General features: G+C 41.8%; 2 protein-coding genes across 4 annotated transcripts; one reads left to right on the top strand and one right to left on the bottom strand.

Annotated features, from left to right (window-relative positions):
- Positions 1-226: 226 nt before the first annotated feature.
- CFI (complement factor I) lies at positions 227-15996 on the bottom strand. 3 transcript variants are annotated; one of them, XM_076336892.1, is made up of 13 exons: positions 15643-15996; positions 15195-15301; positions 13280-13598; positions 11813-11957; positions 10297-10475; positions 9175-9285; positions 7483-7599; positions 6264-6302; positions 5663-5766; positions 4907-5022; positions 3893-4167; positions 2665-2766; positions 227-685 (listed from the first exon to the last, which is right to left on the bottom strand). In XM_076336892.1, exons 2-13 carry the CDS (start codon positions 15252-15254, stop codon positions 468-470), a joined length of 1785 nt encoding a protein of 594 aa, XP_076193007.1. In that variant the 5' UTR covers positions 15255-15301; positions 15643-15996; the 3' UTR covers positions 227-467. The 3 variants fall into 3 exon arrangements, with proteins under 3 accessions (XP_076193007.1, XP_076193008.1, XP_076193006.1); XM_076336893.1 differs by lacking the exon at positions 15195-15301; XM_076336891.1 differs by having other exon boundaries at positions 15195-15996.
- Positions 15997-16458: 462 nt separating this feature from the next.
- Positions 16459-21882, top strand: GAR1 (GAR1 ribonucleoprotein). The gene is made up of 7 exons (XM_076336895.1): positions 16459-16577; positions 17202-17392; positions 17473-17627; positions 19125-19184; positions 19582-19717; positions 20659-20769; positions 21124-21882. Exons 2-7 carry the CDS (start codon positions 17215-17217, stop codon positions 21135-21137), a joined length of 654 nt encoding a protein of 217 aa, XP_076193010.1. The 5' UTR covers positions 16459-16577; positions 17202-17214; the 3' UTR covers positions 21138-21882.
- The last annotated feature ends 3363 nt before the right edge of the window (positions 21883-25245 follow it).

Genomic DNA, 25245 nt, shown 5'->3' on the forward strand with positions numbered 1-25245 from the left:
GCCTAAGGAATCAACTGCCAAGCAAGGCACCATCCTGACAGTTTCTAGTGACCTAGACCTTGAGATGATGGAAGTTCTTTAAAGTACTCTGGTTGCTGTCCTTTCCGTGAAGTTCACATACTGCCAGTGCAGTCATTTTCCAACCACTGCTTTTTAAATTAAATAAACAACCGCAATTGAAATGCAATGTGAAACGTGGAAAAAAACCAAAGTAACAACAAGAAAAAGATATTTTAATTTCCCTGCTTTTATTAGAGACTTTTGCTGCGGACTCATGTGACTGTAAAATTATCTTCCTACAGGCTTCTGCAAAATTCTGGTATTCATAGAGTGTTAAGAATTTTCAGAATATATTCTTTAAACATTTGTACTAATTGTTGCTAAGTTACATGGCTGCTGATTGTAAAAAAGGACTAGTGTTCATTTTTGCATGGGTGATAAGAAGGAAGTATTTAATTTTCCGAGCGTCAGATATTATACCGTGAAATGAGACTCCTTGTCACATGATGGCTAATCCAATCATAATAGCTGGCAACTTTTGTATACACGCCAGGGTGACCAGCCTCCCCACAGTTCTCACCCCAACTCACAATACCCCAGACATATGCCACATTTTCTGCATCAAAACAGACCAAGGGTCCTCCCGAATCACCTTTGCAACTGTCTATGGAGCCATCATAAGTACCTGAAGCAAAAGAAGAAATAAAAAGGAAAAATAAGGTCATATACAAGCTAGCACACAAAACAGAGCTCAGGAGGTTTTTCAGGTCCTTGTTGCTTCCTGACAGATGATTGCCTAATGGTCACCAGTAAAGGAGGTTCCTAACCTCTTCGGTCTATTACTGCTCGTTTCTTTTTAAGTGCGGGGCCTCTCTTTACATTTGTGGCTGGCCCAAATTCTCCTCATTTGCTTTGATGTCAGTGATGTGAGTCTTGTTTTACCCTATGCAATAGAGACGAATTCAGCCGTATTACCTATTATATCATTAGTAGCAGCTCATAAATAGTCAACAAAAGCGGGAGGAAAAAGGTAAAAAGGTTTGTAGGCTGATTCCTATGGAAGTGAAGCTACCGTAATATATGTATGCCTGCATGTCTGCCTTTGGTGTCCTCTCTACCCAATAATTCATTGGCCAGTTTCATCTGTACAGAGCTGTACAGAGAGGCAGAGACCTCGGAATTCTTTTCTCTACCAGCTTTATGAAAATAGGTGGGCAGGTACAAGAAGGAGAGCATGTGAATGCTGGGATGGGAGGGAGAGCAACTGTCTGTTAAGCGCGTTCACTGCAAGGTCCCGGTCACAGTGTGGACCTTTTGCAACACCAGATAGCGGCCCTGAGGCACAAGAGCGAGCACTCTTTCTAAATTTCAGTGCTTACGGAACTACTTGTTTGCAATTCAGCTAATATAGTGCTTGTGAAAAAATGAATTAAGCGTGAAGGATGCGATATAAACAGAAGTACTGCTACAGAGCTAGAATATGACCTATGCTTTGTCCTATATACTCAGTAAAAGTTTATTAATTTCTAACACCCTTACTACACTTTTCTGTTTGGTTGACTGACCTAGTATGAAGGAACCCGTACTAAGCGCGAGTCTCCAAGTTTTTTAAAATGTAACCTCTTTCTTGAACCCCTGCATTACTGAGAAAGAGTTTTGTGAACTTTTCAGCATTGGAATTACTAATCCTATAAAACAAGATTTTATTGCCTTTACTCAGTTTAATTAATATTTGCTTGTATAACTACCTCCCGTGGATACTAGCCAAAGCTTGTATTTTCATCAGGGAGGGGAGGCTAACCCCAGATACCCCTTTTGTGATGTTGTCCCATGTGATCCTGTCTTTGTTCCCTCCTGGTAAAGTATGATCACTTGAAATACATTGAAGATCAAGGAGATAAGTTACGGAACTTGCACAGTAGACAAACCCAGTATCTTATAGATGTCATGCTGAATTTACCACAAATCATTTGGCTTTTATATGCAGTTTTTATTTTTCTCATTAAGTAGTTTGTTTAAATATTGCCTTTACTTTTTGATTTAAAGAACATTTGAAACTGTCTGTCCTGTAAGTTGAATACTCATTGCTCTTTTAGTCATGTATTTGGCAATACCTTTTGTTACTTGAGAAGCACAAAATGTGTATTCAAAATCCTTATTTTAGTACTAGGAGTGACAACCAGTTTCCTGGCCAGACTAATCTTAGTTTGAAAAGTTAATTGTATTTTTCCTGGCGTGCAGTGTGGTAGAGGCAAATTTCTAAGCGGATGAATAGTCACATTCTAGTCAACGGGACTACTGATGTGCTCTAAGACAGGCATTTGCTTAAATATGTTGCTGAATCAGAATCAAATATAGTAAAGGTAGGAAGTTCAGTGGGCTGTAAAGTGCTTGTGTATTTAGAAAACTTAACCCAAACTGCATGCCGAAATTTGCCCACATAATCATAGAAACTTGGCATACTGTCATCTTAACTCTGTTTATAAATAGATATATAATGCTGGATGCATCTAGGCTCCAATGGCTAGCATTTTGCTAATGGCAATACCGTGGCAATCAGTTTATTGTCTTTCACAAGTCTAAAAGATTCCCAGCCAGTATGTCTGGCCTTATAAACAGTGGGTTTGATGGTAGAGAAATTATAGTAAGAAAATTGGTGCTTGCCTGCACATGCCATTTGTTTAAAAAATCGTCCTGGATACAATTCAGAACAATTCTGAAATAAATTAACATTGCCCCACTTGAGGATATATTGTTTGGTATAACCTAGAAAAGAAAAGAATAAACTTTTCTAAATAAAAAATCGTAAGTACATATTAGACACTTTTAATATCATAAATTGAAAGTTATATATTTGCTTATCTACAGAATATAATCTTCAATATTATAAACCAGATACCTTAAACTGCCACTAACACTTACCCCAGATAAATTGCAGTACACTGCCCATATAAAAGCAGAGTAGTTTAATTGCAGTGTTAAATACAGTACTTTCACTTTGTGACATTTTCACCCTTTCCCTTTCCTTGTCTTCCTCAGGTTTTTTTCTGCGTTTTCCATATCAAGGTTTTCAGACACTGGGAAACTGGTATATTGTTTTCTATGAAATGGAGATGTGGCTCTCATCATCCTCGTTACCTTTTTTCCAATTCTACTCTGTCGTTTTGGGATGAGTGGACCAGATATTGAAGATACAGGTGAACTATGTATTCACAAGGTTAAGGAGATTCTCTGCTTTGTTCTCTGTCTGTTTGCTAGTAATTCCCAACTTTGCATTTGCTTTATGGACTGCTACTGAGTACGGACAGGAGAAGCCTCGCAACCAGTATGCGGTAGCTCCAACGCCAGGCCGTAATCACTGTGATACAAAACAAATGCTTCCCAAATCTTTGAAAGCGTGATTACACTTGGCTTATCTGTCTCGGTGCAACCTTCTCCGGGTTAAACTCAAACACGGCTGAGACAAGATGTGCCGAGTTTCCTAACTGTTGGCTGCAGCTCAAATCCTCTTGGGCAGGGGACAGAGGACGGGCTGTGACTGTGGGCCACTGTGAGCTACTAACTGCCACTTGTTAGATATCGTTACCAGGTCTCCACAGCTAATATAAATCTTAGATTGGCAAAAGGAACATTTCTTATTGTCAGGGTAGTTTTCAACCTGGGATGTCCTCCAGATGAATTTACTAAGCGGCTGAAACAGCAGAGGAAGCAGTACAGAAAAGAGAACCAACAGTGATAGCCAAATGCGGAACCACAGCCTACATTTTCTGTACTCAGCCTCTTCTGAGTGCTTTGTGCACAACCACTCTTCAGCCTTTTCAAAATGAAAGCTTGCCACAATTAGAAAACGACTGATACAATACATTCTTGTAGTAAGTACTGAAGCAAATACCTTTCGCTAGTCCCCATCCAGAAACCTTGCATCTGTCACCAGCCTTGAACATATACTTTGACCAGGGGATACAGGCAGGTGTGCTGTATTTCAGGGAGCATTCTCCTTTCCCATAACCTCTCAGCTCCAGCAGAGCAATGTCATTTTCGTAAGTTGATGCATTATAATTTTCATGGATTATCAGTTGTTTTAGTCTGAAAGTATCTGTCTCTCTGTCATACCGTATTGTATCCAGCAGTCCAATCCAGACACGGTACAGATGAACTCGATTTGCCCTGGAAAAAAAACGGTGAAATAAAATATGTTTTGGTACTTAACACAAGCACTGTACATTTCAACTAGCTGTAAATGTTTGCATTTCATCAAAGTTTCTCTAAAATAAAAATTCATATCATATACATAGAGTTTCTTTCTGCACTCGATATCCAGGTTTTTCTGAAGTGTAGCAAATGCAAGGCAGATGACACTGCTGAGTACTGCAACTAACACAGAAACAAATACTAAAGGCCAGCCTCTGTGTTTAGTGCTGTGACAAAGAGAAAGCGGGCGTTTATGCCTCTCTGATGTCAAGTGAAAGAAGAGTGAGCAGATGTGGATGGGATGCTGGGACTGGCAAATCTTCCTGTCTGTTCTTGCTTGTTCTGGGGAATATGTGACCCCAGGGACATTCTCAGGAACAGATCCTGGGCTTCCTCAAGGTAGAGATGGGGAAGAGAGGAGGTCCCTTGTATCTCCCTTTCAGGCAAAGTGGTTACGGTGAACCTTTCCTGCCTGCCTACTTTCTGACTGAAGAATGCTGTGTCTCTTCAAACTCATCACTACTTTTTCATCTTCCTATTCACTGCCCAAAATATTCTACTTTCTCTGAATCCTCCCCATCGGTAATGCGGGTGAGTCAGTGTATTCAATAGGCAAATAGAAATTAGCGAACAGGTAGCTAAGAAGGGCAATAATATCCAAATCAATCTTTCTGCCTTGCAAGAAGAAAATAATTTCACAGTTTGTTGTTTTTACCTGACACAGTGTGCAGCAGTCAGAACCCAACAGCCACCAATATAAACCCCTCCACAGTACACTGTTGCACCTTCACTGCCAGTTTCTTTAATTGCCACTTGCCAAGGGAATTCACCCTATTCAAACAACAAACACCCAAATGATGTGAAATCATAGTAATTGTACTATTTTTAGTGCATAAAGGGAAACACACTTCTTGGTATCACTTCAAGGTATCTCCTTGACTATATCTGATTGTAAATAAAAAATCCGCTATCCAGAAATTGTGAATTGGGCTCCATCTGATACAAAGGATATATATTCTAAAATGCAGTAATTTTGTTCAGTCCTCTGACTTTGTGCAATGCCTACTTCCCTCCAGCTTTCTGTCATGAAACCCCTTGTAGACAGAGAAACAGATGTAGAATCTGACCTGGTACGATCGAGTATAGCATTTTTGACTGTATTCTGTTTCAAAGGCACAAATTCAAATTCCATTTTGTCAGAATTGTTACTTCTAGCTATAGCATTAAGTATTTTGCGGAATCATTTTCAATGTGTACTTGTACTGTAATGCTTAATTTTGCAACTCCGTATTTTACTTTATAAATTGTGCTTCTCTTTACTTTTGTTCGGTGCAATGCCACTACTGCTGCAAAACATGAAATTAGCGTTGTAGCTGATTTTGTTATTTCTGCACGTTTTAACAGAAGGACAATAATGCCCATTTAAATTGATGCTGAATGAACTCATATCTGGTAAGGTTTTTTTTTTTACCTTTCTTGCAGTCTCTCCGCCTACGATTCTTTTCCGTCGAGTTAACGTGTGATTTGTAACACCGCAGGGTACTTGGGGAAGAAGTGTCTTTATCATTTTTCTTTCTTTAACAAAAAGGAAAAATGTGTCTCAGAATTCAGGTATCCATTCTCTCTATTTGGAGACAGATTTACCTTTATCTTGAAAATCTGAGTGCTGTGAATATGCCAGTAGCTGAAGTAGCAGGAAAGCAAAGACCAAAAATTTTGGCATCTGTTTTTTGCTTTGAAAATTGCTTGTGTCTTGGCATCACAGTACTTCTTTTCATTTTCCACTGCTGCTTGCATTCAGGCAAATAATTTTAAAGCAGTTCCCCTAGATTTGCTGAGAGTTTACCTCCACCAGTTGCCAAAACATGCAGATGTGGGTCCTCAGCCAGGATGAATTATTATGGCATTCTTGAAATTAGTGGAAAGTGAGACAAACAGTAAGCCCAGAGTGTATACTACTAAATCACAAAGTCCAAAGAGCTGAGCGTTCTGGATCTGGCCAGCTGGCTGGTAGCTAGAAAGCCACTAATCAGAGGGTATGCTGTTGTTTTTGGAGGGTTAGTTACACTTACCTTCATCCATACTGTGATTTTCAGCACCTTTGTCTTTGCCTGTAGTAGAATAACAAAATACTAAAAATATTGGCAAACATTTAAATTTGTGCTATTACTTGAATATATGTTTGTGTGCCAAAATCGTGGTACATGTTTTAAATGCATAAGGGCATACCATTTCACATGCACAGCAATACTTTCTCAGCCTGGTGCCTGCCGCGTCCTTTCCTACTAGACGCTCTTTGGCTGCCTCAGCCTACAAATGACCTACATCCAGCAGATAGTCATTCGTAACTACATGACATCTACTCTGCTTTCCATGCCTAGGGAGCACTTCTGCAAAGAAACCCTGAGAAATGGCCTTTTTTTTGTTTTTTGATCTCTAAAGTGATATCCCGTTCTCCTCCACCAGGAAACAACAGAAATTCCTCCTCCTGCCCCATCAACCTTTTGGAGCTTTCTAACGCCCAAAGGAGCATTAGGTAACAGGATTTTTTTTTTTTCCAATTTAGATGATGCTGTTGTGTACTGTGTGCCTCCTTTAACAGGGTAAGGGAGGGTATTCAACATGAGAGGTAAATTAAATGCTTCCTGAATCTGGTTTGTCAGCTTTTATTCAAACAAAATGCCCATTGAATTCAGTTCCTAAATGGAGGTTGAGGATTGGGTCTGTTCTCATGTTACTGACATAATATTTACATTTAGAGTTCAGTTTACCTTTACCAATTACCACCTACCAATAGTGTTTACTTTTTGGTTTTAGACTTTGTGTCTCATCAGAGCAAGGAAAAACATTCTAATTTCAAAACAAAATCTTTTCAACAGTGAGGGAAACAGTGCAGAAGAATTATTATATTGACAAACTAGTTGAATTCCTCATCTGTGAGGAAAATATTCCTGCCTGCCCCGTCTACGCTTTCTTCACAAATAGGGGGTACCAGTTTAATAGATGGCCACGTAAGCAAAAGACATCATCTGCCTTAAGCCTCCTAAAACATCATCTGTTTCTTCCTTCCTTTAGTTTTCTTGCTATTCTTTTCTAGAAGGAAAGGGAGGAAAATTACAGAACCTTTGCTTCCTACTATGCATAACATAATGTTGGGAAGACTAATTCTTGCATGTGTTTTGGTTTTGCTAATCTGTTAAATAATTTAAGAATATGCATTGTGTGGTCTCTAGTTATAATTGAGCAGAATGAAAGGAAAGAAACAAAAACATCTTTGTTGGTCTGAACAACCTTCACAGAGAACTCGAGCTTCATCCTCTCCTGTGAGGCAGTCCATTTCTTTGTTACAGACATTCTTATTTGGAATACAGATATTTGACCGACAGTGGAAACTGTTGTCTCTGCACTCTGTAACACAGGAGAATTACAAATGTAAATCACAGGATCATATGATTCAGCAACCTCACATACCTAGAGAGCTTTTAAAAATATACACAATATAATATCCTTGTTATGGGGGACCTGGCTGTTCATAAATAGGTCACAAAAGCAGGCTCTGTAAGTGTAAAATGAAATGAATACTTGGCTCTCCTCATTTTACAGTCTTGAAGTTTTAGGACTTAAAAAAATGTGGATCTCTGTTACCAGTTCAGTACTGTACTTCTAGACTTGGTATCACTCCTTACCAGTTTCATCCACAACACATGCCCACACTCAACCTCAGCCAAAGGACCTCCAGTTTTGCCAGCATTACTGATCATCTCAAATGAGGAATTTCTGATGCTTGGGTCAAATTTCGCCCCCCCCCCCTCTAAATCAGAGTCCAAGCTGGCTTTTGGTTGAATGAGCTAAATTCCTAAATGCAAGGTTAGGAATCAGAGTCCTATTTTGAAGATACTGGATTTAATAACTTATTTCTTCTAAAATTCTTGATTATGTGAAAAGTTATTATAAACCTGAGAACCGCCTTCCTTTTAATTCTCATGATCACTTTGTATGTTGTCAAAAGCAAAGCAGTGCTTGAATTTATGGCAGGGTTTTTTGAGCTACTTTATAATCTTATGTCAATCTACTATTTAAGGATATATGTCTTTAATAAAACCTAAGATAGTTCTCTAAAAGTATCCAGATATCCCAATATGATCCAAAGACCACTGAACTCAGTTGAAATACTTCTTTTGATTCCAGGAAGCATTGTTTTCAACCCGTACAGCTGAAACAGCACTATTTGGTCAAGTGGAATCTGAATAAATGTCCTCTAAATATATGAAGCCACAGGTTCTTATTATTTTTTTCTAAAATCCCTGTGACTGTGTTTGCATGAGTATCGGGTGAAATTTACTGACAATTGTAAAACTACAAAATTAAGGTTATTTAGGGATAGTGATGGGATTTGTAACCCACATTACCGTTTGGCACCTGAAACCCAATTTCTGAAAGTATTCTTCTGCATTCAGGTCATGCTAGATCCATTCCTTGTTTCTAATAAAAATTGTTACAGCTGGAATTGCAGATGCTGAAAGAATGACTGCTCATGAACAAGCAATGTGACAGGAACTGTTCACAGATATTCTATGGATAATCTTGCTTTAGTAATAAATTTGAGAGATCTTACTTTGGTTTAAAGGTAGTTCATTGGAAAAACAGTGTCTTTGTTTAATTGCTATTGATTTCTCCCAACTGAAAATACATTTTCATTCTAACATGGCTCATTTTTTTGTATCAATACAGCCTCCTAAATAATCTCATTGTATTTCCTCATCCTCCGAGGAAGTCCACATTCTCAGAGATCACTTGCCTGCTTCAAAAAATTACATTATGTCTACTTTTTTTGCATTTGCATATATATAAACTATGGTTTGATTGCTTTAACGTAGTGACTTATTGGAAAAGAGACTTTAGCTGTAACATCACTGTAAAAATTCTTCGGGGGTGGTTTTCTGCTGAGATGATTTTGAAACAGCTGATAAAGGAAATTATTACCTCTACAGCACAGTTCATCACTTAGGTCTCCACAGTCATTGATTCCATCACAGGTTTTATTCAGAGAAATGCACTTCTTGTTGACACAATGAAACTCACCATCGGAACAAGCTGTGCAGCACGATGAAAATGAAGTTAGTGTGGAAACGTCTATAGGTTCACAACTGCCCATGGAAATACTCTGCTTGGGCATTTTATTCTATCAGCAGTTTGGCCTATCAACAGTAGGCATTCTGGGGCCCAGTCATGTGAATAGGAATCTTTTATTCTTTTAATCGCCTTCTCATCAAGCTTTCAATGTGACCACTTATTTTCCTCCTCCAACTTGCAGTAGCCTGGCAAAAGGGAACTTCATTTCTTCTAGACAAGGACTAAACCAGAAATGATTGGTTCAAACCCACTGTAAATGATTCAAGTGGTGAAGATGATGGATGTTCCCCCTCTAGAAGGAAGTCATCAAGAGTCTGTGAACTCCTACTTCTGTGGCATAAGAAAAACCTGAGATGATTCATAGCTCTCCTAACCAGCAGCATCTCAGGCTGATGCTTATCAGTGCCAAAGAAAGCCCACTACAGAGAATAGAAAGCTGTTAGAAGTCAAAACAAGGACTTGATTCCCGTTATATCAGTGAGAAACTGAGGAGTCCCGAAACTCCTCAGAAGACACGAGCAGTTCCGCTATAGTCATGCTTGTCTGGCTACAGTGCTACTAGTGTCCTAATTGATCTCCCTCATAACAAAGCAGTGAGTAGGAGGTTGTCACCTGTCTCCTCACCAGTTAACCCGGGAGAGACAAGACTTGTGGGATACAATATACCTTGGTATCCTTGGAAGGGATGGGGGAACAAACAGAACCATGGGTGAAATATATTTACTTTTGGGAAACATCTGTAAAAGTACTTTAGGAGCAACAGTGATTTTCCAAACTCATAAACTCAAGACTGTCTTGACTCAAGACTACCTCAATTGTCTTAAAGTCTGCAAAAGGATTATTTAAAAAACGCAAAAGGTTTCAGTGCAGGTTTGCTGTGGCCGAGAGTTCAGCAAACTAGGTCCTAATTATTTAAAATAAAGTTAAAATGTAAGAACCCCAAATAGATATAAAACTAAAAAACCTACTAACCTCTGATATTTTCATGGCACTGGAGGCTAACAAATCCCTCATTACTACCTCTTGATTTCATCTCTATGTGACATTCAGCAAGACTTGTCTCTAGGCCCCTGCAAGTTATTTGCAGACAGTGCAGCGAATCTAAGGCAGATTCTGTGATGCTGGAATTGGCTTGGTAATATTCAGCACCTCTGTGAAGATACAAATAATAATAACAAATTATATCATTTCACAATGGATTGTCCACTGCTTTTATTGTTTAGAATTTATATGATTCTCGTCAGTGTTAAAGAATTTTGGTCATGGCTAAGAAAAAGAGCAGACTTCCCATGGAATCGTCTAGGGGTAAGTAGGAGATGTTTACTTCAGAAGAAAAAGTAAAACAAAGTGCTAATTTTTGCAAGTTGCTGCATAGAACTGTCCCTAAATCCATATGTAACTCTATGACAGTCACTGTGTATCATGATGGATAGAAAAATCTCCTTATGTAGCAAAACTTGTAACCTCAGATCTCTATCTCTGTGTGGACACGGATGAGCCATAATTTGGAAACCATCCTGCATGGGGTCAAGTATCCTTGATGTCATCAAAACCAATGCATATTGAGGAAGCTCAGGCCACTGCAAGGCTGGCATTAATAAATTTTATCTCCCTTTGTTTTACCTGAGCAGTATCCTCCTAATAGTGTGTCCCCTACCTTAAAGAAATATGGATCGAGTAAGTAAGTAACTAGAGAGGCTTACAATGCGACTCCAGGGCTGAATGCTCTGTCCCAGGACAAACCCTTCTCTGCTATCTAAAGAGATACTGATCAAGACTAGGAAATACTTGCTTCTCACCTAGAGGGGACAATTTAGGGCACTGCAATAGTATTTTTAGTCTTCAGGTAGGGTTGGGGAGGCAGCTCTACCTGACTAGGTTAAATTAGTTGTATATGTGTAAATTATGATGTACAGGATATAGAGTTGACTCCTTATGAGGAGCTGAATGTGCAACTCGGGTCATCAGTGTGGTCACAGGAAAAAGAACAAGCTCTGTGTGGCTTCAGCCATCCCTGGGGCCAAAGCAATCAATGGCAGCGGGGACAAGGGGTGAAGAAAAAAAATGTGGTCTGGTTCTTGTTAGGCTGGCTGGTGCAAGTGGCAAAACAGAGCTGTGCCCCCTTATCAGCTAGCGTAAGAAACTTCTCAGCATACAGGTTATTGCTCAGAGCTACTTGGGGATGGTCCATCTATGCACTTTCCATTACACAGACCTGAGAGAAAACCTCTGCATTGGTCTTCAGCTTTATTTTAAAAGTAAAACAATTATGGTTTGTATAGTTGTAATCTGTAAAAGAACACAGAAATCTGTTTTGGCTTTCACTCTCAGGTGTCAATTTAAGAAGCTTTATCAGAATATTGTAGCCAATATATTGTTCGTGAGTTTTCTGTCTTAACTGTTGGTGGACTGTGACTGACACTTATGTAAGCATCGCTACTTTTACAGATCCCTTGCAGTTATCCAGAGATAAATTCCCCAAACTTACAATTCAAAGCCAAGGTGCTTGCAAGCCACGTTTGCTTCATTCATAGTCCACTCACTATCACATACAAAAATGTCATTCATTTGATTCACAGGTTTTACTCGAAGCAAACTTGAATCTCCTTGGCCCACAGAGATTGAAAATGTTTCTAAAAAAACAGAGAAATAAAAAAAATCCCCAAGTAAAATCATACTATATAGATGTATCTAGTGGAAAGACAGCACAGAAACAAATCAGGACTAATTTGTATTGACAGCCAAAGTTCATATGGAAAGAACAGTAGACTGGGAATCAGAGGCTTCAGGTATTATTCCTGATTTTTCCGAGGATTGACTTTGTGGCTTTGAGCCTGCCACTTTTTCAAAATATACCAGTTTCAGGACAAATGAGGGTAATGGTTCCTACCATGTTAAGAGTACCTGGAGGTCTACCGAGGAAAGGTTGCATCTTAGTATAATGACTTTCATTAGAGGACTTCTGAAAACCAACCAGTAACTCTTCAAGTGAGATGGCCAGATCCTGCTTCTATTACCTGTGTAGCAAAACCTTGCTGTTTACAGTGGAGCTAAGGTCCTCAGCTTAACTTAGTGAAGCCATATAGAGAGTGCACCAGGAACATACCGAGCCTCTCCGGTCCTTTTCAGTGGAATAGGCAGAATCGAATTTTGCCACCTTGAGGGCGATGGGCTGAGCTGCTGCTTCTGTGGGGAAAGGGAGGGATGGTACTGGGACAGAGACCGGGCAGGAGAGCCCTGGGCCCAGCTTGCTGCTCCTGCTGCGTTCAGTGGAGGTGGGGCTGGAAGACCAGTAGGAACAGCAGCTGCTACTGCTAAAAGAGGCCACCCGCCTAGTTAGCAGGAGCCATTTCTCCCTGCACTCAAGACGGAGGTCGAGCTGACAAAGCAGCCTGGTGCAGCCTAAAAAGCAGGAGAGAACAAACAGCTGCTTGTCAGTGCACAAACCGTCACTGGTTTGCAGGGCAATAGCTTTCTGTTTTGATGAAATCCACGGCGTGAAGGTGATTGTGGTGAACATGGCTTACCTTCTCCCCATGCACTCCCACACACACCTCAGCAGCTTGACTCCATTCCTTGGACTCTTGCTCCTGTGAGGTCTGTCCCTCTCCAGAAGATACCCTCTCTGCTAATGTTCTCAGCAGGCTCTCTCCCGCTGTGCCTCCCACCATAGTCAACACTCTGCTTGGAAACCTTTGAGCTCTTTCCTATGTCTAGTTCTTCCCTTTCTACCCGATTTGAGCAACCTACCAGCAGCAGGGTGACCTGGGCCTGTCAATCACTTTATTTTTATGAAAAATCAACAGATACTGCCCATTTTCAATGACTTCTCATTTTCTGTTTCATGTTCTTACTAGTGCAAGGAAATGAACAGACTTTCTGAGCTGTAGATAGTAAGCATCTCCTTGGCCACAAATGGCTGATCGGTACATTTTGGAAAGGGAGGTGTTAATACCTTCAGACATGCATTTTCCCTTGTGCAGAAACCTTGCTTCGGGATGTTGACACTCGTAGCTCTTCAGGTGACAGTAAGTATGGAAGTACTTTGCATTGGTAGAACAAACCGAAGAGCCATTCTTTGGGCACTGGTAGGGAAGCTTACAAAGGCATTTTCCCTCCACGCATCGTTCCCATGGGTGACAAAAAACTTTCTGACAGGACTTGTGTGTGTATTGGTTGCTTAAGCATTCTCCTATGAGGTACGTGTCTTGCTCAGCTGGCTGGGCAGGCTCAACCTGCTGAAACTGGTTTTCTTCAGCATTAGATGCTGCATTCTGCAAGGCACAAAAATAAAAAAAAAGGGAGTAAGACTAGGAACTGCACCGAGTTCTGCAGATGCCCTTACTGACCTCAACAAAGTGTTCATTCATAAGCCTTTTCCTATCTTACGAGCACAAAGGTGCTAAATATCATTTATAGTGTTTGTTCCCTTGCCTTTGGCCACCTCATCTTTCTCAGTTTCCGAACTTTTTTTTTTCCTTTTGGATCATTCACCTGGGGTGATCTGCACTCTTACTGGTCTCCCACAAACTTTATACACTCTTTACTCTTCAAACTTGAGCTGAATTGCACAGCAGATGATAAATATTTTCTAAGCCGATGGTTTATAACACACCACAGCAATGGGATTGTAAGCAAATCAAAACATAAGGGGACTTAAACACCAGAAAAATAAAAAAATTAGCAACTTGTTTTTTTCTGAGACTTTTATTGGCTTTGTTGGCTTTGGGTTTAAACATCACCTGTAAATATTTATGAACTACTTAGAAGGAAAGAAGTCTAAAATTAATTGTTTCACCTTGTGACTGCTGAAGTAACAAGTTTCTTAAAGAAATTTGAAAATTAAGTGCCCTTCCTTATCAGCTCTTTTCCTGTATCTTGCACAGCAGTGGATTTGCAATGTGGCTGCTGGTCATCACTGGACTGCGAGTACAGATTCTGACCCTCCGTCCGACTGCCTCTAGGTGAGTGACTCTACACCTGCGTTTGTGCAGCTCTCTGGTGACTTTGTTGCTGGCTGAGTGCTTTTGCTTACTAAGATCTATGGGTAGGAAGAATGTTGAGACATGAAAAATATATATGGGTGGACTTCGCATAAAAACGGGAGGGAAAAGTTAGCTCTCAAATGTGATTTATCAGCTTTGACTGGGTCAACTGAATCAACAGAGCTGAAGTTTAAAGTTCTCGTGAAGAAATCCTGGCCATAGTAATGTCAGCGGGGATGTTGTTTGGACAGAATTTAATCCAATAAACCCCCTTTTAACGGTTGTATAATCTTACTAAATTCTTCCTGCTGTTCTCAGGTCAGTAGAATCCAAACTGTGAGCCAGATCCAGCTTGGCATAACACCCATATTGTACTAGGCATTTCTGCTGAATAGGAACAAAAGGTGCTGATTTTTATCTAAGGGTTTCTCTGAAAGGCTCGGGGCACGCTGAACGTTCAGCCCAGGTGGACTCTCTGGGACACTTCTGCTAGAAGAGATTCCGCAGCAAACCTTCAGGCAGTACGAAATACCATGTTGCGGTGTTAGAAGACTGTAATCTCACTTCTCAAAAAAGGGGGGGGGCAGGGAAAATTGCAGCACCTTTCTGTGGTCAACCATGTTTGCAGATTGGGTTTAGGATAGAATCACGATTAAAATCTTTTCCAGAAGCCTGTTAGCATAAACCCCAGATAGAATCAATACATGAAAGAGAAATAGCAAGCTTCAAACATTCAAGCTGGGCTAAAACAAATGTATGAAACACAAATACTATGAAAGGAAACTTAAAAAAATCAACCGGTTTTGCTTTTATAACAATAAACTGCTTTTTAACTGTTTTTTTTTTTTAAAAAAAGACTGCTGCCACAATAAAATAAATTCTTACCTCTGATCCACAAAACCAAGAGAGAGACAAGAAAACCAAGAAAACCGGGACCACTCGCATGATGAAATTTTCTCTCTCTTTGTAGACAAATTCCTCTGGCTGGGATTCTTTTGAATGTCAGTTGTTAGATTTGTGTTTAATTTTTAACCATTAGTAAAATATTCTAAAGTGTGTTTAGAAATAAAGTACAGGAGCCTCAACTATTAACTGATAAATCTGATCTCTCAGGTTTTACTGTAAGTGCAGGACAAGGTAACAGAAATAAAGCCCTTGAGGTAAATGATTAAAAGGAAGCGCTTATTAAGGATATGCATTTCCTTTCTTTTGCCGGAGGAGACCGACGGAATCATCACGCTGGTTCTCCTGATTGTAGGCGCTCATCTTTGCCAGATTATTGTAGAAGATAAATGTGTTTTTACGTAAGAGATACGTATGCCTTCATACATACGGAGAGAGAGAGAAAGGCTCGCATCCGTGCGATGTCCATCGCGTACTCAGCTGGATTACAGGGTCATGCTACACGATTCGTATAGAGAATTTTCAAGTATTTGACAAACGCGCGAAGTACTCTTCTGAAAGCCGGTTTCCAGGAAAACTTTAGTTAAAGCCAGGGGAACCAAACCACCCCCTCCCCAAATCACCGTGCAGCCCACAGGGCGGCAGCAGAACTGCTCTCCCGCACTGGGGCAGGGGGGGCTGCAGGGAGAGGCGCTCGCTCGCTCTTCTCCGCAGCGCTAGGAAGCGCGCACTCACGCCGGTGTTTGGCGCTCGGGGCATCGCACCCGCGCGCTCGGACCCAAACCAGGGCTCCGATCACGGGCGCAGCCGGGCGTCCCTCGGGCGGGGACCGAGCGCGAGACGCCAACCGCCGAAGCGGCGGCCGCCAGGCCGAACGACGCCGTCACCGCCAGCTGCTGCAAGCCGCGCGCCCTGGGGTGCGGGCCCGAGGCCGTGCCCGAGGGCCCGCGGGCCGCCAGGCCACACGCGACAGCCGCAGAGGCGGGACCGGGGAGCGCCGCCGGCTCAGACGCACGCCGTGCCGGGGCGGGGGAGTCCGCCCCGCTGCGAGGCGGCTCTGAGCGCCGCGGCTCCCGCCGGCAGCCCTCTGTTTTACACGGGGAAGCCGTACTTCCGAGCCGGCCGTCTGCCCCGGCGGCGGCAGCCGCCGCCGCCGCTCGCTTGGGACGCCAGGAGCCGCGGCGCCCCGGGAGGATGGCCTGCTTCTTTTGCGACGGTGCCGGTCGGAGGTGCCGTTTCATTTACGGCAGGCAGCCTCGTTTCCGGCGGCGTGGGCGGTTTCCCGGTGGCGGTGCGCGTTGCTGACGCAAGCGGCCGGCGGCGACGGGGACGGCGCGCACGTGGAGATACGCCACGTGCGAGGAGGTCGGGCTCGAGACGCGTGTGGGGGCACGCGGGAGGGGGCAGAGAGCCGTTAGCGGCCGTTGGGCCGTTGGCCAGTCCTCAGCGCCCGGGCGCGGGCGGCGGGCGGGGCTGCCGCCGCCGCCCCTCCTGCCCCGCAGCCCTAAGGGCCGGCGGCAGTCCTGAGGGAGGGCCGCGCCGGGCTGCGGGTGGGGGTCTGGGGGCGCGGGGTATGGGATCCCCATACCCGGGCTGCAGGCGGTGCCCCGTGGCCCTGTGAGGTGCCTGGGAAAGGCGCCGTGGGTGTGCGCCGAGGACGTTCCCGCTTTGTGCCGCTCCTTCGCGGGGCTGGGGCTGGAGGGTGTCACAGTCTTCTCCTGGGGCTGGAGGGTGTCACGTTCAGCCCTCATATATATGAGTGGAAAACATGCCGTCACTGCTAGTCACGTTCTACAGGTAGGCGTTGCAGTGGGTGACATCTTGGGTGTAAACTCGATTTTTCACGTGCCTGCATGTTTTTAGTGAGGACTGAAACGGCTAACCATTAAATTAACAAACAAGGCTGTCGGGAGACTTTTAATTTGTATAGCAAATCAAATGTGAAATATCTTTTACATCTTAAACAACTGATTTTTGTCCGCAATTTAGGAGGTAGCAGAGAATGTCTTTTCGTGGAAGAGGAGGTGGCGGAGGAAGAGGAGGTGGCTTCAATCGTGGAGGAGGTGGCGGTGACAGAGGTGGCTTTAATCGTGGTGGACGAGGTGGCTTTGGACGGGGAGGTGGACGAGGAGGCTTCAACAGAGGCGGATATGACCAGGGGCCTCCAGAAAGGGTAGTTTGTAAGTTACATGGAGAGATTATATTTATTTAATTTAGAATGACTGCTCCGTATCTTTAGCTTGTTTGTTCTTTATTTCAGTATTGGGAGAGTTCATGCATCCGTGTGAAGATGACATTGTTTGTAAATGTAAAACAGAAGAAAACAAGGTGCCTTATTTCAACGCCCCAGTGTACTTGGATAATAAGGAGCAGATTGGCAAAGTGGATGAAATCTTCGGACAGCTGAGAGATTTTGTATCCTTCAAAAAAATGTGTGACATACAATATTTGTTTTTTTTTTTTTAAAGGCTGATTGATTATTAAATGGAATTTCTTTAAGATTTTAAAATAGTTCAAGGCTTGGCTACCAGTTAGATGTGAACAGTCACAAGTCTAGCTGCAACTGTTGGTGTCAGTAGGTGCCTCATTCACATTAAATGCCTGTCTTAAAGCTTTTTCAATATGACAGAGTACCTTATGTCAGGCAGAGGTTTTCAGTCAGTACCAGTACTGGCAGACGTCTTTCGGATCCGTGGTTTTTCGAGATGTTTACTTTTTCTAGCTACCTGACCAAATTTTCTGCTATAGGTTACTCGCCTATAACAGAGTTGGATCAAGGGAGCGGGGTTTTTTTTTGGTGCATTAGGGGACCTTGCTCATACTCCAGCTTATTACTTAATTATAAAGGTGAGTTTGTGCCAGGATGTCCTGTTGCTCATTGTCCAGCTTATTACTTAAACTGCCAATAAAAGTGGGCTTGTGCTAGGACGTCCTCTTGCAAAGTAAGCTTGTTGAGACAGAGGCACTGGGTCCATTCTGTTGTCACTGCCATATTGACAGAATCCATGACAAAAGTGGGACAACTGGGGGAGTAACCCTGTAACATGGCAGTAAGACTTAGCCTGTGTTGGTTGGTTGAGCATCAGTAACTACCTGCATGCATTTTCCTGTCCCACGTTAAATGTGAAGAAAAATGTGCAGGTTTAAATCACTCTCACACTCTGAATGTATTCACTTGCAGGTTTACTTTTTGTATCGTAATTATTTGAATTTCAGAAACTTTTTTTCTTCCTACAATAACCCATTAAGAAAATATGTTACTGGATTTTGCGGATCCTTGCTTCCCCATTTAATCTTGAGTTTTAATTAAGCAGAGTTGGCCAGCAGCTCTTTTTGATCTTGGGAACCGCGTACCAAAGTCCTTGCATACTGGAGAGCCAAAGGATTCGTACAAGACTGCATGTGGGGTTACAAAGAGTGTCTGCCGCTTCACTGTAGGTTGAGGCTGGGCATGTGGTTGGTCCAGCAGTCCCTGCTGGCTCTTATCTTTCCACAGCCAGGCAGTTGTACCACCCAGCAGCAGCAGCACTAGCAGAGCCCCTGCAGCATGTAAATTGTTCCAGATAAGCCTTGAGGTCACCCTGGGGCTAAAAGGGTCATCACTTGCTATACACATTTGTTTCTTTACAATTACATTTTTATGTACTCTTTCCACTGGTATGTTCTTCCTTATGCCTTGATACATGGAAGGAAGAAGTGATTTTACCACAAAATATCGTATTTGTAAACTATGAAAAAACCCTGAGAAAAATTGGAAATAGTTTCTCCTCATCTTTTAGTTGTAATTTTTCATTTGCGGTGATGATGTTTAGCTTCATTTTTAGAAAATGTCTGAATGTGCCTTTCATATAATAATCAAAATCACAATTTCTAATGTTTTGTTCTTGCTGTGTTCCTTAAAGAAATTAACAGTATTTTTCAGTGAAACTGTCTGAGAACATGAAAGCCTCTTCATTTAAAAAAATGCAAAAGGTTAGCCAATCTCAATAAAAGAATTCCACTGTATGTCATCAGTTAGACAAATCTACTCTGTCATCAGATAATAAAAGCTTTATTAAAAGCTAGTTGTCCTTTGTAAACATAAGCATTCACTTCCTCTTCCTTTTCACTTTTGTATCTGCCATGTTCTTCCTTCTCCCTGCCCCGCAAAAAAAGGTGGAACAAATGAAACTCATGCAAATATCATCTATCTTTTAATAACTTTATAACACTGTGATTTATTTCTTGTGTGCTTGCTTTATTTGGCTGTTTGCAGAGGACAGTTTGACATAAAGGGTTAAGACCAAATTGTGGGTATTTGTAAAGGGGTATATTAATGTGCTCTTTAGCCTTGGTATTTTCAAAGCCTAATGGAACTCTCTTCCTACAGTTTTACATTGATCCAGCAAAGCTGCTACCCCTTCAGAGATTTTTGCCAAGGCCACCTGGAGAAAAAGGTGCTCCCAGAGGAGGTGGTAGAGGAGGACGTGGTGGTGGACGTGGAGGAGGAAGAGGCGGTGGTAGAGGTAAGATCCCAAGAATGGAAGCTGCAGAATGTTTGGGTTTTTTTGGTGTGGGGTGGGTTGTTTGGTTTTTTTGGTTTTTGGTTTTTTGTGGGTTGGTTTTTTTTTTTTTTGGTAAAGCTGCAGTTGAGTACTTGAATATCAACAGTTGTATTGCAAAGAAAAATGTTATGCGTATTTCTGCTTGATGACTCAGTGGAAGAGACAGTGATATCTTTCCAATGGCAAGACGTAGGCTTCTGTAGCTAGCTAAATAACAGCTCCAAAGCATAGGGAGGAGAGCGTGCTGATTATAACGAAGACAGAAAGCGTGACTGCTGAGCAAAGTTGTGGTAAAAGGTTGTAGATAATACACACTCAAAACTGTCAGAGAAAGCTGTATTTTTAGTATGTCCTAAAAATCTAGTTTGGACAAAATACTTGAAATGCAGTGTTTGAGAGAGGGGTGAATGACCTGGTAGATCTCACCCTTTGCTTTTTGAACATCATCTGCGATGTACTCCTCAATTAAAGCTAAAGTTAATTTTTTCTTACATCGCGGTTTCTTGCCTCTTCTCCCTACTCTGCCCCTTTGCAGCGAGGCACAAATGTTTCAAAGTTTTTTGTTTTGTTTGTTTAAATGTTCTGTTGAGTTGTAATTAATTAATAATTATTAATTAATAGTTGTAATGAATTTTTTGCTCTCGTGAAAGAAGTTTATCGTGGAGTTTTGTTAGTGTCTTCAGTATTTTGGACATTGTATATCAGATAATAAACAATACCTAAAATGCTGCAGATGGTCCCTAGAAGAGACTAGTAATTGACCTAGTAACTGTCCAGCAATTGACAGTTTCTGTATTTTTGTTGTTGTTCTTTTCCTTGCAGAAGCTGTCAGTGAAATTAGTTGTTATGCATAACAAAGAATTTATGTGCTCCTCAAAGTGTAATTTCTTTCCTATGTTTAGGAGGATTCGGAGGAGGAAGAGGCGGAGGAAGAGGAGGAGGATTCAGAGGAGGAAGAGGTGGAGGAGGAGGAGGATTCAGAGGAGGAAGAGGGGGTGGAGGAGGCTTTCGAGGTGAGTGTGTGGTTTTTACATTTCACTAATAAGAATGGCTCCTGATTTCTAAAGCTTTTAAATATTAAACAGAATGTTGTATTTTTTAACCTCTTACAGACATTTATAGTTTTATGCAAAAAGTTTCTGTGCATCATGGTAGCTAGCTTAGAGCGAAGCACAGTATTCTGCATTTTTTGATGCTTGTGTAAGACCATGCTAGTTTTTTGCATTCGAAAAGGACTGAGAGAACAGGTAGTGATGATAAATTATTTTATTCTATCAACTCATTTAGTGATATGTATATAATTTATTTGCTTTAAATGCATCTAAGATGTGAATTGTTCTGTGTATTTTTCTTCCCTCTTAAAATAGGAAGAGGATATTAAAAATGGAGCCACAACCATCTCCCCGATGTCTTACCGTATCACCTGCAGAAGTGAAGAACAAGGAGAAATTTTTGTAAAGGACCCTGAAAAAGTTCTTTCTATAAAGAACTTGAAGCTGTAAAATGACAATTATTTTTACACTTAACGACTGTTGATCGATACGAGGAGAGCATAGCCCCAGGCTAAGAACTGAAGACTGCTCAGACTATACTTGAACTTTTTTAACTAAGCCAGGATTCAATGTTATTCTTAAACTGTTTGTTTCTGACAAGTGGCGTAGTCAATGCTTGACTTCATGTTGGAGTTTGGAGTAAGCAATCACTTGAAATGTTTTTTCAAAAAACCCTACGGGTTCACTACATGCACATTCGTCAGTATCAACCTGTTACCTACGTGTGACTGATCCTTAGTTATCATCCTCTTTTTATATTGAATCTTCTGGTTGCTCTAAAGTGGACATGCCGTTTAAACAACCTTTGTGAAACTTTTTATAAACTAAACTTCAAAATTTTGTGTTGATAGAATTTTTTTATACATAATAATGTATAAAAGGAAAGGAAGATAGCAAAGGGTATTTGTGGATTTTTCTGCATAAATCTCAATGAAAGCCAAAGGCATTAAGACATGTTCTTCTTCGAAGCTGCTATCTAATGAATAAGACAAGGTTAATACTGTTCTTAAGTCACCTAATTGTATCTAATTACACTGATAGTAAAATTGCTAAACGTTTTTAACTGCCCCCACCCCCCCCCCTTAGCCTGTTTCTCCTGAGGTTTTGATGTCCTGGCACCGCACCTCTGTGGTGCTCTGAGCTATCTAAGGTTAGGTAGTCTATCACAGGGCTACTCTGCGCACAGTGCTTTCAGTTAAGTGTTGCTTAAAAAAGGCGTGAACAAATCTGCACGAGTCCTTGGTCTCTTCAGTTGGATTCATTATGAGGATTGTTGAAAAGCTAGTAATTGTCTCTTCTTAAGGATGGAGGAGAACAGGGTGCCTCTCTAACTTTGGAAATAAAATACGAATAGAAAAGTAGAACCTCCCTGGATTTCATCCAGAGCTGGGAGTCCGTTCACAGACTCTCGTACCAAGCACTTTTGAAAAGGGATCGGTAGAATAATCTACATGAAAGTATTTTCAACATCTTGTTCAATGTGGAAAGAAGTACAGTTCAGAATTGATCATACTGTTACACTTTTTAATTAATGAATGCAGTAACAGGCAAATGACTTATATTAGCCTTTTGCTTAACAAAAAGAAACAGGTAATTTGTCGGCACCAGGACTGGACAGTTACTGGTGATTTTAACAAACGTGATTGTTAGTTTGAATAATGTCTGGAACAAAACTTGAAACAAGGTAGCAAAGCAAATGTTCAAGAATTCAATTAAGTCTGAACAGATGCTGCATAGGTTAATAGGTAAAAATGTTCTTCAGCTTAAAAAAACAAACCACAAAACATTGGAATTTCTGCTAGATCTGCTTTTGTGAGAAGAACCTGAGTCTACTGTTCAACTGCAGCACAATCAGGAACTGAGGGATAGCGATTATTTTCCTGGTACTGCTACAGACTTAACTAACCAGGTCAGTTAAATCCAGATCTCTGAAAATGTTTCAACTTCTGTTGCTGTGGATTGCTAGGCCTGAGCGACTCGGGGCTCTGACTTGAGGCATTGTGGAATCACCCTTTATCTAGACAAAATCCTATGCAAGTCGTTGCATCTCTGGCATACCACATAGCAGTTCAACAATACCAACCTGCAGTGAAGCTGGAAGTGTCATTACTTTCGTCATATTTGTCATTGCATCCTCTGCTGTGCTGTATTTCTTCACTGATGCTTCAGTGGCTAGTTGTGGGTAGCTGACAGATCTTTCCTTATTCTTCTGCCTTTGGAAGACTTAACATAACACAGTCCTCACTCATACACCCAAATTCATGCTCTGCTTTGCTGTTCTCACTGCATGCTTCAGGGACGTACTTTTTCCCAGGGTATCGGAAGACTGTACTGCCATCACCTTGAAACTGCGTGATGTGACAGCTGATGTTTCAATTGCATGAAGTACCGGCTTGCAGCCTAGGACAAGAAGCGTATGCTTTGACTCTCACAGCAGATGGAGCAGTGAGTCAGCCTGAAGCCGTTGCAAGGCCAAAACAAAGACTTCTACATCTGTGTGCAGAGGGGTTAGAGAACAATATCCATTGCAGCTCTAGAGGGAAGATGGTCCTCTTGATTATAGGGAACTGGATTGCAGTCCCGGCTGATAAGTGCATGAGGAGCATTATGGCATGCCCTACGTATGCAAACAATGTTGGATGGGATTAACACAAATAGCCAGAGAAAATTTATCATCTTAGATCTTTGTGGAGGTTGTAGGACGTTCAGATGCTAATGGAAGAACGTCCGTAGTGATTGGGTGTGAAATGAGCTGCCATATGAGGAAGCAATGTCTGGACATGTCTGCCACGTGGTGGTGCCTTCCCCCCCCCCCCCTTCCCCATTCTGGGGAGGGATCATGTTTGTTTGTGGCAAGGCCTGTCCAGTCCCTGTTCTGCCTTGTCTTCTCTGTGCCGTGGCATGACCCTGCCCTCCTAATGCAAGTAGTTGCTAACTGTAATAGATGAAAATTCAGTGTCTTAAAAAAATTAAGACAACGTCTTGTCTGCAGTGTAATGCTGCAATGGACTAAAATACAGGTTCTCTAATTTTATATGTCACCTTCCTTTCTGTCTTGAACTTTTTATTCAGATCCTATCTGTGATTCTGTTACTGTGCTCCTGATCCTAGTAAGTGAAGCATTTGAGTTTTATATATGGGCTTACGGATATCCTAGGCTTTTTCTGCAGAGAATAGGAAAGGTGGGCTCACCAGCACCCTGACAGAAATGGGTATGTTGGCAGAAATGGGAGGTTTCAAGTCACTGTAGCGTCTGGGGAAAAAATGTCACAGTGCAGTCTGAAGGGAGGGGGGTGGGGGAAAGGTGTTAGTGGCAGCGTAGGCTCTCGATGGCAGTTTGGTGTTCCCTGGATTTGCCCTCACTGGCAGCCTTTGGGGCAAATGGCTGGGCCACCTAAAGAACTTCTCGCCTGCCACCCGCTCCAGCGGCGCGAAGGGGGTTGCTGTCCTGCAGCATTCTTCCGAAGCTCAGGAAGAAGGTAGGCTTCGGTGCACCTCACAGTGCTCGGCTTCCCACCCAGGACACAGCGGTAGTGGTGTCACCTACCTGTCTCCTTGTCCACTTGTCAGTGTCTGCAGGTGCTCACTGTTGGCAGAGGCAGAGCATTCAACAACCAAGTCCCGTTTTCAAAATGTGGTCGCAAGTGAATGTGTTAGCCAGCACAATATTTCACCCAGACATAGGGTCTGACTTTCAGCTGATTTTGAAAATGACAGCTGGTAAATCACTAGGATCAGATTGCTTAAAGGTATTTAGAAGACCTTGAGCCTTTTGTCCTTGCCACACTAAAATTCTGGTTTTATTTTTTTTCTGTGTGGGATCTAAATCCTTGCTAAACAGAGGGTGATACACAGAGGTGTATTGTAAAGCTTAAATTGTTACCCATTGCGAATGGCTTTAGTGCCCCTGCATTCCGCTTGGGGGGATGTTTTTTCTCCTTGTGTTTTCTGTAGTTGCTGGGATAGGATGGTTCAGTATAGTTCATAGATTTGCTATGTTACTTTGACAGAGAAATTCGATGAAGTACAGAACATAATTGGGATACTTTAATGTATGTCTGCAGCACTGGCTGTTGTAGAACAGAAAGAATTTTCTCTAGCACTGACATGAAGCTATGGATGTTTGCCTGAAGCAATGCTGGATAGTCACATACGTACTGGTGCAGTTACTTGCAGTTGTGCAAAGCGTTGTCTTGGCAAGAAACAGTGTCGTCTTTAAAAAAAAGCATAGCTACTGCACAAAGTGTGGCAAGTAAAAAGCTTTGTGGAGTCACGTATTTTTCATGGTGTTTTCTTCAGTCAGCTGAAAATCTCTTTAGTTTAGAGTCAAACTTTTCTAATCAACAGTTTATAAATCTAGTGAAAGTCTCTGTGAGGGAGGAAAAAACGTAATTTATTAATTTGTTTTCCATTGGGTTTGAACCATTTGCATTCGTT

The sequence above is a fragment of the Aptenodytes patagonicus genome, chromosome 4 (genome assembly GCF_965638725.1).
Source record: "Aptenodytes patagonicus chromosome 4, bAptPat1.pri.cur, whole genome shotgun sequence".
Lineage (NCBI taxonomy): Eukaryota > Metazoa > Chordata > Aves > Sphenisciformes > Spheniscidae > Aptenodytes > Aptenodytes patagonicus.